Raw genomic sequence first — 15,776 nt, forward strand, 5'->3', positions numbered from 1 at the left:
GCCAGGGCTGATCTCCAACTCCTGACCTCAGATGATCCACCTGCTTTGGCCTCCGAAAGTGCTGGAATTATAGGTGTGACCTACTGCGCCCAGCTTCTGCTATATATATTTTTTAAAATCTTATTTATTTTAAAATAGAGATGGGTTTTCGCCATGTTGCCCAGGCTGCTCTCAAACTCCTGGGCTCACGTGATCTGCCTGCCTCAGCCTCCCAAAGTGCTGGGATTACAGGCACGAGCCACGTGCCCGGCCTACTCTGCTATCTAACATAGAACTTATTCCTTCTATCTATCTATATGTTTGTACCCATTAACCAAACCAACCTCTCTTTATCCCCGCTCCTCACCACATTTGATGAGATTATTCCTCAAGGTCTTCCTTAAAGACCCCAGAATTGTTTGCATGTGAATCAACTTTTCTTCATTAGCCCATTAACTTCTACTCAGGTGGTTTTCAAGTGGTTTCCTTGTGTGTCTCCCCAGAGCCTCCCCAGAGCCTCTTGCTGGTCTAATTGGCCTTCTCTCCACTAATGCTGATGCTCTGTAGTACAGTAGTGTTGGAGAGCAGAGGATGCTGATGAGGACAGAGCCATGGCAATCTTAGGTCACTAGGGCCCAGCAAAGCACCAATCTTGGGCAGCTCCTTAGTTTCTACACTTCTTCCCTGCAACTCAGAGTTTGCCAGTAACTCAGGAAGAACGTCCGTGACTCTGATCAGAGGGAGGAGTCTGGGCCAGTTGTTTTGAGTAGTGGGAGAAGGAGGCTGGGTCTGGATTGTGTTGCTTAGGAGTCTGCTAAATGACCCAGTGCTTTGAAGGTTTTCATCCCCATCGCCTGAAATTCACAGCGCTGGAGTCATCCTTTTAAGTGAATGCATTCAATGGATAGGCTCAGTAAAGATGAAAAAGTGTCTCCAGAGAGGAACAGCACATGTAAGTGAGGCTATGGGGAAGAAGCAGGTTGATGCCAGAGACTAAAGAGGCAGCTGTGCGCTTGTGGCTGTGTTGAGAAGCACCGTCCAGGTCAAGGATGGGCTCTAGGGGAGGAAATCCCCACCTTGAAATAGCAGGTCCAGGAGCTGCAAGGAACCCGACTGGGAGCTGTCCCCTAGTGCTAGTGCTGAACCCACAGAGGGACTCCCAGTGCTGGGAGAGGGAAACAGCACATCCCTCACTCTGGCTCTCACCCTGGTGACACCTTGTTGTCAGATCCAGCTGTTCGCACTGTGCAGGCCACTTTAGAGCCAAGGTGTGGGGCCCCCTCGCTTGCCTGCACCCACTACTGCACACTAAACTATGTCCACCCCTGGCTCCCTCTGAACAGAGGGCCTGGAAGAAGCATCGAGGCTGTCTGTGGAGCAGAACGCTGCAGAGGCAGTTAACATTTGCAGATTATGGAAAGAGGTGATTTTTCCCTGGCCTGGAAGCTTCCTACAGGGAAGTCAGAAGGGGCGGGGCTGAGGAGGAGGGAGAAGAGAAGGGACCTGGGTTGGGAGAAGCTAAAAAGGTCTTGAGCAACTTGTGAGTGGCACAGCCAGTGACTGTGGCTGACCATGAGTCAGACCTTCCTCAGCAGAGCAGCTAACAAGGGTCTAGTGGCCCTTGATGCCTGGGTCACCAGAGACCCCAGGATGTAGTGGGAAGAATTCTGGGGAATGGGAAGAATTCTCAAGGAATGAGAAGGTGTCTCCTCTGCATTCATGACAGCCCAACGCCACCCATATCATCTTTCTGTAAGAAAGGCAGATATCTGACGAGTCTCCTTGAGAGGTGGGAATGGAACTCAATTGTTCTGCATCTCAGCCCATGCTGGGTTTCTGCTCTCTCGCCTTACCCTGAGCTCTTACTTTCCTAGAGCTCTGCATCCTCTTCTGGTCTCTCCCCTGGGCCCAGCACTGAGCCTGTGGTCAGGACAGTTGCCAACACCCATCTCAGGGCCAGAGCAGGGACAACGGGGGTGGCTGCACTTGGGAGGCCCCGAAAGTGAGGCCCTGGTAAAAAGTGACAAGATCAGGGGAAATGCCCTTTACTTTACTATTGATTGTACTTTACTGCCTTGTTCTTTACTATTCATATGCCCTCAGACATGCACACAGAGACCCACATGCACACACACATGTGAACACCCATTCACATGCATGCACACGTGTGTATACACTCATGCAACCGCTGCATGCACCCATGCATACACGTGCATATCCACCAGATGTGTGCACATACATGTATACTCACCCACTCACATGCACACTCATGGACACATACTCATAGCTTCTGCACCCACACGTGCACACCCACACATGCACACCCACTCACACACCTGAATATGCACACACTCCACATACACACGTGCAAATGCACGCTCCTGCATGTGCAGCCATGATGCACCTATACAGACACACATGCACAGTCTCTTGCACACACATGCACATCCACAGCCCACAGGAATCAGTGTTTTTTACCAAGCAAGGCTCCATTTCCTCTCAGGCTCTTGCAGATCTGAAGGAGCTCCAGGGAGAGGTTGCCCCATCTCTGGTTTGCAGTTTGTTAAATGGGCAGGACCAGGACTGTGCTTAGATGCCCTGGCCCTTGGTCCCCTGTGGGGTGAATGAACGATCTTGCTCAGACAGGGCAGAATGGTGTAAACAGCTCAGCTACCTCAGGGGATCTTCTTAGGAAGGTGATTTCTAAATCTGCTACCAAATGCAATTTAAAAACAACTAAAAGAATAAAAATAAAAACCAAACCACCCTCCCCAGGAGAATTCCCCAGTTATGCCTACAAAATTTACAGCATCAGCTATGGTTGGAATACATTCAGGGTGGGGGTTCTTAACCCTGGCTGCAGCAAACCACCTGAAGCACTTTAGAAACTTACCAGTGTTTGGGCCCCAGTCTAGGCATCTCTGACTTCATTCATCTGGGGTGGGGGCCCAGGTAACAAGTTTAAGCTCCCAGTGATTCTAATGGGCACCAAAGGTTGCAAATTGGAAAAGCTTGAGGCTGTGGCTTTTCTAAGCCCCTCAGCCCAGTACACAGTCTGGGTGGCGGTGGGGCTGGGACATTGTAGAATGCATGGCTTCTTCAAAAGGCCTCGTCTGTGTCCCCAGTGCAGTCCTGGAGGATGGGATTGGGGCCCCAGGCTCAGAGCTCTAGAAGAGATGTAGAAAGAATGGGAGGATTCATTCTGAGTCCTCCTCTGCACTCCTGAGAACACCCAGGATACCCTTGGTTGCTGGAGTGTGGCCTAGTCGGGGGGTTGGGCCACAGAGGCACCCCGTGGAGGTGGCCCAGATGGTGGGGCCTCTGGCGTCCTGCCCAGGGCATCAGGTGGGAACCTGCTGGCCTGAAATGCACTTTGTACCACACCCTTTCTTGGATGTACTTTCTTCCTTCTTCCTTTGTAAAGTGGGGGCATTGCATTGGTCCCCACAGTTGGCGAGGTCAGTGACAGATGTAAGGCCAGGGTGGAGGTACAGCTGTGAGCTCCCAGGCACATTCCCTGCCGGGGCCTCTCTGATACATAAACGCAGGCCTTTCCTCACAGCGGAGATGTCAGTGCAGCTTGAGATATGGATGAGCCTCCTAGAGCTGCCGTAACAATGGAGCACGCGCTGCAGGGCTCACACAGCAGGAGTGAATGAACTGAATCCTGGCGCTGGAGCGTGCTGCAGGTCCAAGAGCAGGGTTTTGGCAGGGCTGGGGCGTCCTGAGGCTGCGAGGGAATCTCTGCCCCAGGCCTCTCTCTGGGCTCCTGGTGGTTTCCTGGTGAGGAACTTGGTGACCCTTGTCCTGCAGCTACATCTCTACAATCATCTCTGCCTTTGCCTGGTGGCCTCCCTGTGAGCGTGTCTGTGTCCAGATGTCCCCTCCCTATAAGGACCTATTGCATTAGGGCCCACCCTCATGCCCTCATGTTAACTCCATTACCTCTGTAAGGACCCCAACTCCAAATAAAGTCATAGCCTGAAGAATTGGGGGTTAGGACTTCAATATATCAATATGGGGGGCGGGGGACACAATGTCAACCCATAGTAAGATGGCAACCATTGTAGCCTGGATGGGGCGCTGGGCAGAGTTCTCACCGAGTAACCGCGAGCCCTTCAGGGAGAGGCAGAAGCACGCGGGGCCTCACCTCTCAGCCCTGGGAGCCGTTCTGTGGGAGCAGCACCAGTTTAATTTGAAAACAGGTCAACCGGATGTGAAGGTAATCTGAATTCCGAGTGTCTCGGCTTGGCTACTGCGACAGAAACGTCTCCCTTGGCTGGCGGAATGACCCGCATGGGAGGCGGCGGGACAAAGACGCAGCTTGTACATTTGTTGTAGTTTATTCACAGATGTTCATGGCAGGTGTCCTGGCCACTGACGGAGCAACAAGGCTGGACGGATGAGCCGGCGCTGCTCTGCTCCTCGGATTTCGGTGTTTCAATTAACCTGCTCACTGGAGTGACATTTGGGACAATGTGCAGGATCCACGTCTGCCTTTGCTGCTGCAAGATGCTTCCGGGGTGAGGGAGTTGGCACGAGGGAGCCACGCGCTCTGTGATGAGATTGCAGTGAGGTGATGTCAGCCAGTCCCCGCCTGCGCCCCGCCGTGCATGGAGGGAAGGAGAAGTCAAACCCGAGCGTCTGCCTGGCCGCTGCATCCTGAGACGGCCTCGTGCATGTGCAGGTCCAGGGTGGGCATTTTAAAGTTAAGCCTTTCCCTTCCTGCTTTCCCAGAATCAGCTGTGCTCATCAGTTTTATTTGCATAATTTCAAGCATCATTAATAGTACATGGCATGAGGAAAAATTACTGAGCTCTTCCTCCATCCATGAGTGAAATTGGGTTTAGTAGAAAATTAGTTGACTTAACTGGCAAATGATGAAAGCTTAAGAGGAGAATGTTTAAATAAGGAGGACTAGGAGAGACAACTCCTGGCTGTCAAGCATGCAGCCAGGCTGGAAATCTGCCTCCTGCCTGGGGCCCGGTGCCCAAAGGAAAGGCTGGGGAGGGTCCCCAGAGAATGACGAAGGTGGAGACTCCATCTGCTTCCTCCGGCACAGTCCACGGTGACCAGCTGAGGCAGGTCTTAGGGTTGGAACCCAGAGATAGATCTGGATATGACTGGCACAGACTGGTCTGAGCCAATGCAAACTGGGCCCAGCTGCTGGAAACCAGCCTGAGCTGACCAGAACCAGGCTGAACTGGGCAGCTCAAACCAGCTCCAGGGCGGAGGATGCTGCCCTTCTCTGAGGGGAGAGGAGAAAAGCACTGGGTTTGGGGCACACATGTTGAAACAGAGGTGCCCCATGGAGGCCACCGGGTGATGGGCCCAGGGGAGGTGTGGCATGGAGATGGAGTCTTGGCCATTGAGAGTTGTTGAACACAGTGTGGATGAAGTTGCCGAGGGATGGGAAAACAGGCTTGAGGGGCACAGACTTGGGAAATATCAACACAGAAAGTCCTCTTACAGGCAAAGGAGACTGAGGAGTAGCCAAGAGCAAGCGAGATGTGGTCATGGGTGACCATGAGAAGATGCTTCTAAAAGGATGATGTGGCCAGCAACACATTGCTCATTGAGAAACCAAGTAAGAAGGAGACTGAAAAATGTCCGAAGAATTTGGTCACATGGGGCTGGGTGGGGCAGCTCACTCCTGTAATCCCAGCACTTTGGGAGGTCATGGCGGGAGGATTGCTTGATACCAGGAGTTTGAGACCAGCCTTGGCAAGATAGTGAGACCTGGTCTTTACCAAAAACAAAAAAAAATTAGCCAAGTGCGCCAGTGGTCCCAGCTACTCAGGCGACTGAGGCAGGAGGATCACTTGAGCCTGGGAGGTCGAGGCTACAGTCAGCCATGATCGTGCTACTGCACTCCAGCTTGGGTGACAAAGCAAGACTCTGTCTCCAAGAAAAAAGAAAAAGAAGAAGAAGAAATAAAGAAGGAAAGAAGGAAGGAAGGAAGGAAAGAAAGAAAGAGAATTTGGCCACATAGATGTCATTGCTCACCTTGGAAAGAGCATTATGGTGCAGTCGTGGGGAACAAAGGTTCAAAGCACACCATGATGGAAGGTGTGCTTGTTTATTTTTCAAAATAAGAGAGTGCACTCATGTTTAAATGTGGATATGAAGGAGCCAGAACAGTAGGGAGGTTGTGGACACAGGAGGGAGAGAGTATCGCTGGCAGTGGCTTCAGGGGAGGGTCCCAGGAGGAGGGACAGGGACAGCTCTTCTGCCCTGAGGTGAGAGATGGAGCAGAGACCAGGGTATGATGTAAATGCAGCGGGATGGGGGGCCCGGGCTGGGGCCGGGAATCAGGCACTCCCCTCTGATGGTTTCTGTTTTATCTTTGATGCGGGAGGGGAGGGCATTTCCCATGAGCCAGGTGGAGGCAGCGGGAGAAAGAATTCAAACCAAATATGGCAAAATGTTAAGGCTTGACAAGGCAGGGAAGTGGAAGCATTGGAGCATTATATGATTTTCTATAATTTTCTGGATGCTTGAACTATTTTATAACTTACAAGCACACAGATTAGGAAAAGGTGGGGAAGAACCGCGTCTTGGCACCTAGACTTGTGAACGGCGGCTCTCCTGCATCACCCTCCCTGTTCCAAGAGGAGGCACGAGAGGCCGACGATTATGTTACGCTAAAAATCCCCGGCCCCTCTCCTGTCTCCTTTTTCCTTCCCCTTCCTTCAGTTTCAAGGAGGCATTTTAACCTCCTGGCTGAGTGGGGAGCGAGCGCAGGAGCCACATATCCCAGCCACGCCTGGCAGCCGGACACCCCACCCAAGTTGGCTGGCGGTCAGATCTTTCCCCGGAAAATTCAGACCTGGATGGGCAGAAGACCTAGATGGCGGGCAAGGGGACAGAGAGGGAGCAGGCGCCGGCATGCCGAGTGTGGTGGGATCTCGTTCAGTGTAGCCAAATGTCGTGGAAGGTTGTGGGCTTCTGCTGCTGGGGCCTGGGGCCCTCATGAGAGATCCATGCACCCCGAGTGGAGTGGGGAGAACTTGGGGAGATAGATAAGAAATGAGGACAGACCAGGCCTTCAGCTCATACCCGTAACCCCAGCACTTTGGGAGGCTGGGATTACAGGCGGATCCCTTGAGTCTAGGAGTTCAAGACCAACCTGAGCAAGTGAAACCTAATCTCTACAAGAAAAAACTCAAAAGAGAAAGGAATGAGAAGAACTGGCTTCTGGATGCTCCTAAAGGAGGCAGGATTCGTCCCTGTGGAGGAGGCATCAGGGCCTCTGTGAATCTCAGGGGTCGTGGGTTCTCGAGAAGGGATGGGGGGACCAGTGTTCTTCCTCTGCCAAGCACAGACCAAGACAATGTCTTGTCAGATGGTGGCTGGAGAGGAGGAAGGTGGCAGCGGACGAGCTTCAGGAACCATCTGTCAGGGAGACTGGAAGGAGCCACCCATGGGAAAGGTCAAACTCAGGGGTTCCTGCCTCTTGGAAACTGGGACCAGGGCTGGTCTGGGGCCCTTTTTATTCTGGATGAAGCTGGCAGAGGCACAGGATGGTACGAGTAACCCCCTAGCACTCCTCCCGACTACGCTGTCAGGTTTGAGTCAGCCTAGTTGTGCTAAGTCCAACGCCAGGTGGGAGGTTTCACTATGACTCAGTGGCCAATTAAATGCTTTCAAGTCCGGGTTTAGTGCGAGGATTTGCACACCAACCTTCACTGCAAATATATTCAGCACCCACAGGCCAGTGGCTCGGGATACGTGTGCACTGACTAACAAGCCAGGCGGGTCCGAATGTCCCTCGAAGTCAGTTTCTTTGCTGTGTCTCTGGCCTCCGCAAGGCCGTCTGTGGTCATTTTTCAGCTGCCTCTGGCTTCGCTTTCTTGCTGAGTCTCGGGGGTGCCTTCCCACAGCAGGTGTCATCTCATCACCCCAGTCCAGCATACATTTATCACTTTGAAGGATCAGCAGTTTCACTGTGGGCTGAGTCACTTGTCATAAGTGACTCCATTTTGAGATTATTTAGGATCACGAAACACTATCCTATATCACCACCTGCCCCTCAAGTCAGAGTAGCTTTGGTAAAAGGAATGCATTTTCCTGGGAGCCAGACTGCTTTTTCCTCGGCAGCTCTAGCGTGGAGCCAGAGGCCTTCAACATCCGAATGCAGGATGCAGGGGCTGTGTCTTAGCTTTTGGCCCTCATCTCCCACCGAGACTGCTTGAGTGGGATTGACAGCAGAGTCTTACCCCAAGGCTCCTGCACAGGTTGGTTCTCAGCAAAGGTTGGTGGAACTGGATAGAATAGCCAAGAGCCCCTGGCACACAGGAATCACCCGAGGAACTAAAAATAATCCCCGATGCCCAGGCCCCAACCCGGAACAAATAGAGGAACCCTCGGGGTGGCTTGGCCACCTTCCTCCTCTCCAGCCACCATCTGACAAGACGCTGTCTTGGTCTGTGCTTGGCAGAGGAAGAACACTGGTCCCCCCATCCCTTCTCGAGAACCCACGACCCCTGGATGAGATAACCTGGATTCGGGCTCAGTGTTTACAGGCATTTGTTCTAGAAATCGAGGCCTGTCTGTAAGGAAGAGGACTGGGAACAGCCGGAGGGCCGAGTTCCCGTTCCTCTTCCTGCAGCCGTGCTGGCAGCCAGGGGGATGAGTGTGCCGTTCCCTCCAGCTCTCCTGGGAGCAAGGCCCTATTCTTAGCCCTGAGTTTGCTTACTAGGAAAGAACACTGGGGAAGAAAGTGCCAGCTTTGGATGCCAGCCCCACTTTGGGTCTGCAGTGTTGAGGATACGCTGCTCCCTCAGTTTTCCTTTCGGAGGCTCCCCCCGCCAACCGCACACCTTGCACCCCACCTGCCCCCACACCCATGCTTTGTGGTGGCTTCGGCTATAAGGAGCACCTGGACTGTGCCCCCATCTGCCTTTGGGCTCCCTTTTCCTCTGAGCCACGGACCCCGAGGGGGCCTGGCAGCTCTCAGCTGTGGCCCTGAACCCTCGAGGGCATGGGGTATGTGCTGGAGATGTTCAAGGTCATCTGCTTTTTTGGGAGATGGGAGCTGAGGGCAGGGCCATCCCAATGGCTCCATAAGGCAACTCTGGGCTGCTTCTGTTGGATACAGGGAGGTCAGTCCATCCTGGGCAGGAAGAAAACGCTGCAGGACTGTGTAATTCTTTCCTCGTTAGTGATCCTAACCCCTGCTTCCTAAAGCAGCTCATTAGATGCCCAGTTCAACCTCTGAGTTTCTTCTTTCTGCCCCCATCTGATCTGTCAGGGACCAGACAGTGACCTGCTCTGGTAATGGGCCATGGTGGGGTCAGGGGCTGCCCATGATGCTTGGGAAACGGGCACTAGTCAGGTTTGGAGGATTTCAGGGCCCTGGGGAGGCGGAACGTCTCAGGCTGCACCGGCTGTGTGTTCCCCTTGAGAGGCACCCAGTGAAGTTGTGGATCCTGCCTGCACTTCAGCCCCTGGAGCCAAAGATCTCTGAGCCCTTTGCAAGGATTCTTTTTAATTAGGTCTCTCCCACACAAGAGAAAGAGAGAGAGAATAGTTTGTTCCACAGTTTGAGCGCTACCTGGAGAGATTATTTCTAGCCACAGACCAAAGGCACAGAGAGAAATAAAACCAGAGAATTTATAGCCTAAAAGAGACCGTGGAGATTCGCCTGAGCACGTGTCCCACATGTGGAGGCGGCAACAGAGCGATGCAGTGGCTTGCGGAAGGCTACCCAGCAAACGCCTGCTGGAGCTCCTGGCGAGGGATATTTTTCATTGCCAGAATTCAGCATTTGAATTCCTAGCCGAGGGTTTCTTCTATTAAGTGAAGGTTTATTTTTCTCCTCCCTCATCCCATCTCCCCATCCTCCTCTTGGATTTTTAGCAAAGAGTGCCTGAGCCAGTCCTTCCCTGGATATTTACTAAGCCCCTGTGTTGTTTGTGGCCAGCTGGGAGTCCCAGGCAGGTGGGGAATGTGACAGCTGGAGAAGATGGGGCCTCAGCCCCTCTGGGAGGCAGAGTGCTTGGCATGGGAGCCGGGAATGTGAATGGGTTGACTTAAAAATTATTTTTAAATCATTCATATTTTTAAGACTGGGTCTCACTCTCTTGCCCAGGTTGGAGTGTAGCAGTGGCTCGATCACAGCTCACTGCAGCCTCAACTACCTGGGTTCGAGCACTCCTCCCACCTCAGCCTCCTGAGTAGCTAGAATGACAGGTACATGCCACCATGCCTGGCTAATTTTTTGTATTTTTGGTAGAGATGGGGTTTCGCCATGTCGTCCAGGCTGGTCTCAAACTGCTGGACTCAAGCGATCCTCCCACCTAGGCCACCTAAAATGCTGGGATTATAGGCGTGAGCCACTGTGCCGGGCCGACTTTTTAAAAAACATAACATAAAATGTGCTGCTGTAACCAGTTCAGTGGCAAAGCACATTCACATTGTGGTGCAACCATCGCCACCATCCATCTCCAGATCTCTTCCTGCAAAACTGAAACTCCTTACCCGTTAAACAATAATTTCCTATTCCTTCCTCCCCCGAGAGGGTAGCTTTTCCAGGTGGATTAACTTGGGCACAGTGCAGGGGCCAACTCTAACCAGGTGACCTGCAGAAATGCTCCATTCCCCTGGCCACCCTACCGCTACCCCTTTCATCTTGGGATTTAGACTCCTATTCATCTGGCCTGGGGACACTCAGAAATATATTCTAACCAGCCAGTTTGGCAATTCCACGCAAACTTCCCCGTCCTTCCCAAGCACTGGCTATTGGCAGTGGGCAGACGGTGGGGTACGCAGCAGATGCATCTCATGTTCCTTCTGTCCCTGAGGTCCTCCCTCTGCCCACCCCTATCTGTGGGGGCTGCTGAACCATCCTCTTGACCCAGCCCTGGCCGGAGAGTTCAAGAGAAATGAGGACTTGGCCTTGGAGGTGCAGAAAGGTCTGGACAGGAGCGTTTTGCGGATTCAGCAGGATTGGTGGAAATGCACAGCTGAGCCTCCCAGGAACCTTTGGCTGAAGGTTGTCGGGGGATGGCGTTTTCAATTCATGTCACTGCTCCAGCCAATCACTTAGCGTAAAATTGCCCGTAAAAGTAAACTTAAAATACAAGTGATAAAACTAGTCTCCCCGCAGCTGACCTTTCTGCTCTCCAGGGGACAAGGCTCAGGTTTCTTCTGACAAGAGCAATGAGGCCGCTGCGGACACCTCCAGGGACGTCCTCCCCTTCCATTGAAAATCCTTGTTTTCCGGGGTTGGGGACATGTGGGCTTCTCCTTAACTCCTCCTGGGAAGGGGATGCTGCTGTCTCCGGGCTGACTGGTCTCCCTCCTCTGCTGTGATGTCCTTTGAGCCGCGTGGAGGGCCACTGGGCCCAGGTCCAGACCCAAAGGCCAGTGGCCGAGGCACCTTCACCCCGGGCCCCTCACTCACCCACACTCTCTCCGGGGAGGCTTTTCTCGGCCAACTGTTAAACATTGGAACCAGTTATTCCTGAGGGTCATCTCATCTACCGCTTTGTTACTGCTTCATGAATACAGCAGATGTTTAGTGGGTCAGGTCCTGTCCTTGGTCTTGAGTTTTAAAGACGGCCTGACCCTGCCCTCAAAGGGGCCTCCAGGTGGGAAGAGGTGTGTCCCAGGTATGGAGGGAGCATAGTGGGAGGAGTGTCTCAGGTAAGGCTTCCTGGAGGAGGAGGCGATGTGGAGGTGAGAAGAGTATTCTAGACCCAGGGAATGGTTTCTGTGAAAGCAGGGCACCGTCGCAGGAGAACCTTGGTAGGATCAGAGGGGAGGGTTTGACTGGGTCCACCTTGAAATTTCTGCAGCCCTTGGCCTCACGTGTGACAGAGACAGAAAGTGTCCGCTCTCACTTATCTTAGTTGCATGCTGGTGACAGCTGCTGTCTTATTATAGATTCCTTCTCCCCCATCCGTTAATATTCCTCCCTTTTTTTCTGGTTTAGTCAAGACTTTGACTTCACACTGAGCGGGGTGTGCATGGGGGAAGCAATTGCTCAGCAAGGTGCCCCTGCTCCTGCCCGGCTCTGGACCTGGGTGCGAAGGTTTAGGGCTGATGCTTCGTGGGGTGAGGACTGACTGCCCAAGTGGGTCCTGCATAAGGTGGGGCTCAGTGGGGGTCCACCTTCTGCCCACTCCCTTGCTCCCTCCATGCACACCCAGTGGGCCTGTGCTGGGGAGGCTGCTGCAGACCCTGGGGGGCATAGGGTGTGGTGCAGGGGCTGCAGCTGTTGCTTCCACAGGGGTTAGGTGGGGAAGCATCCTGGAAGTCCTGGCTCAGAGGCAGTGGGAAGCCTCAGACAGGGTCAGGACGCTGGGGAGATGTGACCAAGTTTCCATTGTAGAAAGACTCTGATCCCAGCTCTGCTCCTTCCTGGCTGTGTATCCTTAGGTAAGTTACTCAAACTCTCTGTTTCCTCATCTGTAAAGATGGGAACAGGATGCGAATGGGTCTGATCTGGTAGGGTAGTTGCTAAGATGAAAGGAACTGATGCATCAGTAAGTTGAAAGCACATAGAATGATGCCTGTGTCCAAAATGTTAGCCTTGAAGATGGCGAGGATGATGGACTCGCCTTAGAACCACAGCGTGGCGGTCTCCCAGGAGAGGGCTGTGAAGTGCTACAACCCCTCTGTCCTCTCAGTGGCCCCGGTGTCTGGGACTAGGGTCAGGGGTGTGGTCAGTGATGGGGCAACAAAAGGAAGCTCCCAGGACAGAGAGATAACATGTTGCCTGGAAACCAACCAGAGATCTGTAGGGAAACCAGTCATGTTCCTGGTGCAGGTAGCAGCTCCTAGACCCACCTACGGTTTGTATTTTCAGGATTGTCTTAATTTTACTAGACCCAGATTCCATGTGGGAGGAGCAGCCACCCCCTTCCTGGTTTCTGCAAGGAAGGGGATAGAGGGAGCATCTTTGTGTCCTTTTGTGTGTGGTTCTCAATTGGGTTGGGGAGGTGAGGAAGAGGGGACTTCTGGAGCCCCAGGGCAAAAAAAAATGAAGCTTCTTTCTGGGGCATCAGTTTTACTGGAGGAGTTTTGGGAGTGAGAAAGTCCATGCTTCACAGAAAACAACAGGGGTATCTTGCAGAGTGAATGCAGAATTTGTTCGACACTTACACGTACCACCAAATATTTCATGAAGGCTCCAGGTTGTGGGAGCTGCTGCCTGTGATGGCTCCAGACCCCTGGGGCCTGTGCTCCTTCTCCTTTGCTTTCTGGGTATTTCAACCAAAAAGCTGAAGAGGGAGGCACTGCCTTAGAAGCCGTGGATCAGAGAATCCCGTGTGGCAGGCGGTCTGGGTTGGAAAGAGGGGAAGACGGGAAGGTTGGAGGGATGGGGGAGGAGCCCGTGGCCATTTTTAAGTTTATAGACAAGAAATGAGGAGGAAACGGTTATTAGGTTTTCATATTCCCCTCTCACACTTAGCAGCAAAGGTTCTGACATGGCGGGGAAGCCAGTGTGGGGACAGCGCAAGAGGCTGGTGGGGGTACCAGCTGGAAGTTGGGGACAAGGCCCAGAGAAAGCGCCTCCCCTCTTGCTGCCTTTCTCTGCAGGGTAAGGCTGACCTCTGATGGCTTAGTCCCTCTGCTGGCAGCTTCTCCCCACCTCTTCCCATCACAGCGCTGTCGGCAAGTCACCAGAAACATCACTGACACGGTGCCACTTTAACGGACGGTGTGCTAACGGATGGTGTGCACAGTCCCCTCCCCAAGCTTCTGAGCATGCGCAAAGCGAGCATGCACCTTTCGGGCCGGTACTTTTCCACCTGGCCTGAATGGTTTCAAGGAGCCCAGACACAGCCCAGGAAACTGATCAATCCTGGCCCCTTGCCATTAATGAGCAGGTGACCTTGTCAAAGCTCATCACCTCCCCAGCCTGATTCTGCTTATCATGTGGGTCCCTGAAGGGCCTCGCTAGTAGGAGGTATCCTAGGTCTCTTACAGAGCTGGCACCTGAACCCCGAATCTGGGGAGGTGGGCATCCCCGGGAGATGGGGCCCGATGGCCTGGCTGCTTCCCAATCTGGGTTGGGAGCAAAGGACAGTTACATCCAGCTCCATGAGGTGACGCGTCCACCAAGAGCTGTTGAGAGAGAAAGATGAAGACAGGGCACGTGGCCTTCTCTGCCCATCCCTCCACCAATGGGCCCCTCCTCAGGACACCTCCACTGTGCCTCAGCACATGCTGTTCAGATGTTCAGATCTCCGCTCCAGCACCCCTAGGCGTACACACCTCACATGGCTCGTGCTCCTGGGGCTGGGGCCACATCCCACGTGTCTCTGAGTTCATGATGTGGGCATAGGGCCTGGCACCCCACATGCACTCAAGAAACATTTGTTAAAGAGAATTATCTTGAGGACCCGGTGGGGAGCGGGTGTTTGGGGAAGCAGGTGCCTGACCGGGTTCTGCATGCATTCTGAGCTCCCGGGCGTCCTTCTCTGGTGGAGTGGGGAAGGGAATGTGGAAGGGCTGTCTCTGTGGAGGACGGCGCATCCCACCTGACTCGGGCTCAGCATAGACTTAACTGAATGAACAAGTGACCGGATGCCTCATCATTCCCTGCAGGGGAGACACCGAAGCTGTGGAGTTGGAATAAGCAGGGGCTCCTGGAGGGAGGAGCTGGTTTGTACGGATGCTGGCAGGGGGGTTGTGGGCAGAGGAGTTTAAAATGGCAGCTGTGGCTGCCGGGACAGGGGGCTTTGAACCCTTCCCCAGGGAAGCAGACTGAGCAGATGTGGGGATTCTAGAGGAAGCCATGGGGTGTGGTCATGTCCTTCCATGTCCTCCTGTCCATGCTCCTGGAGCCGGGGACCTGGGGGGGCCAGCAGGAGGAGATGACCCAGCAGCTCCAGCCAGATGGGATGCCAGATGGCAGAGGGGCACCACCCCTTCTCTGACCAAGCTGCGTCTTCCAGGTCACCAGAGGCAACCTTGTCCCAGATGAAAACCTGTGTGTAAATGACCCGGCAGGTGAGGGCAGGCAGGTCCTGTGCGGTGCCCGGAGTGGGAAACAGGTGACCAGTGGCCTGCAGGAGCTTGTGGCCTCAGCCAACCTGGGCGCCAGGAGCTCGGTCACTCCTGCAAGACTGCACTTTTCTGAGGCAGGAGGTTTGGGGCCCTCATCCAGACAAACACATAGCTGAGCTTGAGGACTGCAGCCAGCATCCATGGGATTTGTGAGAGTTAGAGAAAGGCTCCCTCTCTGGGTAGCCACAGCCCTGCGGGAGCACATTTGTGGCAATGACAAAAAGTGCCCCTTCTTCCCGGCAGGTAGCCCAGGCTGGGTGCACGGGAGCCCACACTGACCTCAGTCCCACCTGCCCCTCGCTGGATTGCCTTGTGCAGTGAAAAACCTACGCTACCGTACAGGGCCATCCTGCTCACTTCCTGTCTGAGAGTCTGTGCTAAGCTCTCTGCACTTTTACCGTTCATCCTGGGCTCTAAGGAACTGGGGCGGCTGGTTGGGCAGGTGGGTCTTGGGGCCCAGACTCTGAAGGGCTCTTCTCTCAGTAACTTAGGGGTGCCGCCAGGCCGGGGGAGCTGCCCGCTCACCATGCCCCTGCCCTTCGACCTCATCTACACCGACTACCACGGCCTGCAGCAGATGAAGCAGCACATGGGACTCTCCTTCAAGAAGTACCGGTGAGAGGGCGGCCAGAGGGTGGGCACGTGACCTGCATGCCAGGGGAGAAAGCTCCTCCTTCACACCCTGCCCCCATGTCCCCACTCGGCCAGCTGGGCCCAAGTGGGAGAACATACTGTCCTGCATCCTGCCCTCCGCCCTCCCCTCCCCTTCCCCCCTC

General features: G+C 53.9%; 1 protein-coding gene across 4 annotated transcripts in view; it reads left to right on the forward strand.

Annotated features, from left to right (window-relative positions):
• MGAT5B (mannosyl (alpha-1,6-)-glycoprotein beta-1,6-N-acetyl-glucosaminyltransferase, isozyme B) overlaps nt 1-15,776 on the forward strand; it is a 91,441-nt gene that overhangs the window by 48,108 nt on the left and 27,557 nt on the right. For all 4 annotated transcript variants that reach the window (XM_011986724.1, XM_011986811.1, XM_011986644.1 and 1 more), the window contains one exon: nt 15,484-15,615. In XM_011986724.1, the coding sequence (XP_011842114.1) occupies nt 15,484-15,615 (132 nt within the window). The remainder of the gene's footprint in view (nt 1-15,483; nt 15,616-15,776) is intronic.

Source organism: Mandrillus leucophaeus, unplaced genomic scaffold (assembly GCF_000951045.1).
Source record: "Mandrillus leucophaeus isolate KB7577 unplaced genomic scaffold, Mleu.le_1.0 Scaffold1, whole genome shotgun sequence".
NCBI lineage: Eukaryota > Metazoa > Chordata > Mammalia > Primates > Cercopithecidae > Mandrillus > Mandrillus leucophaeus.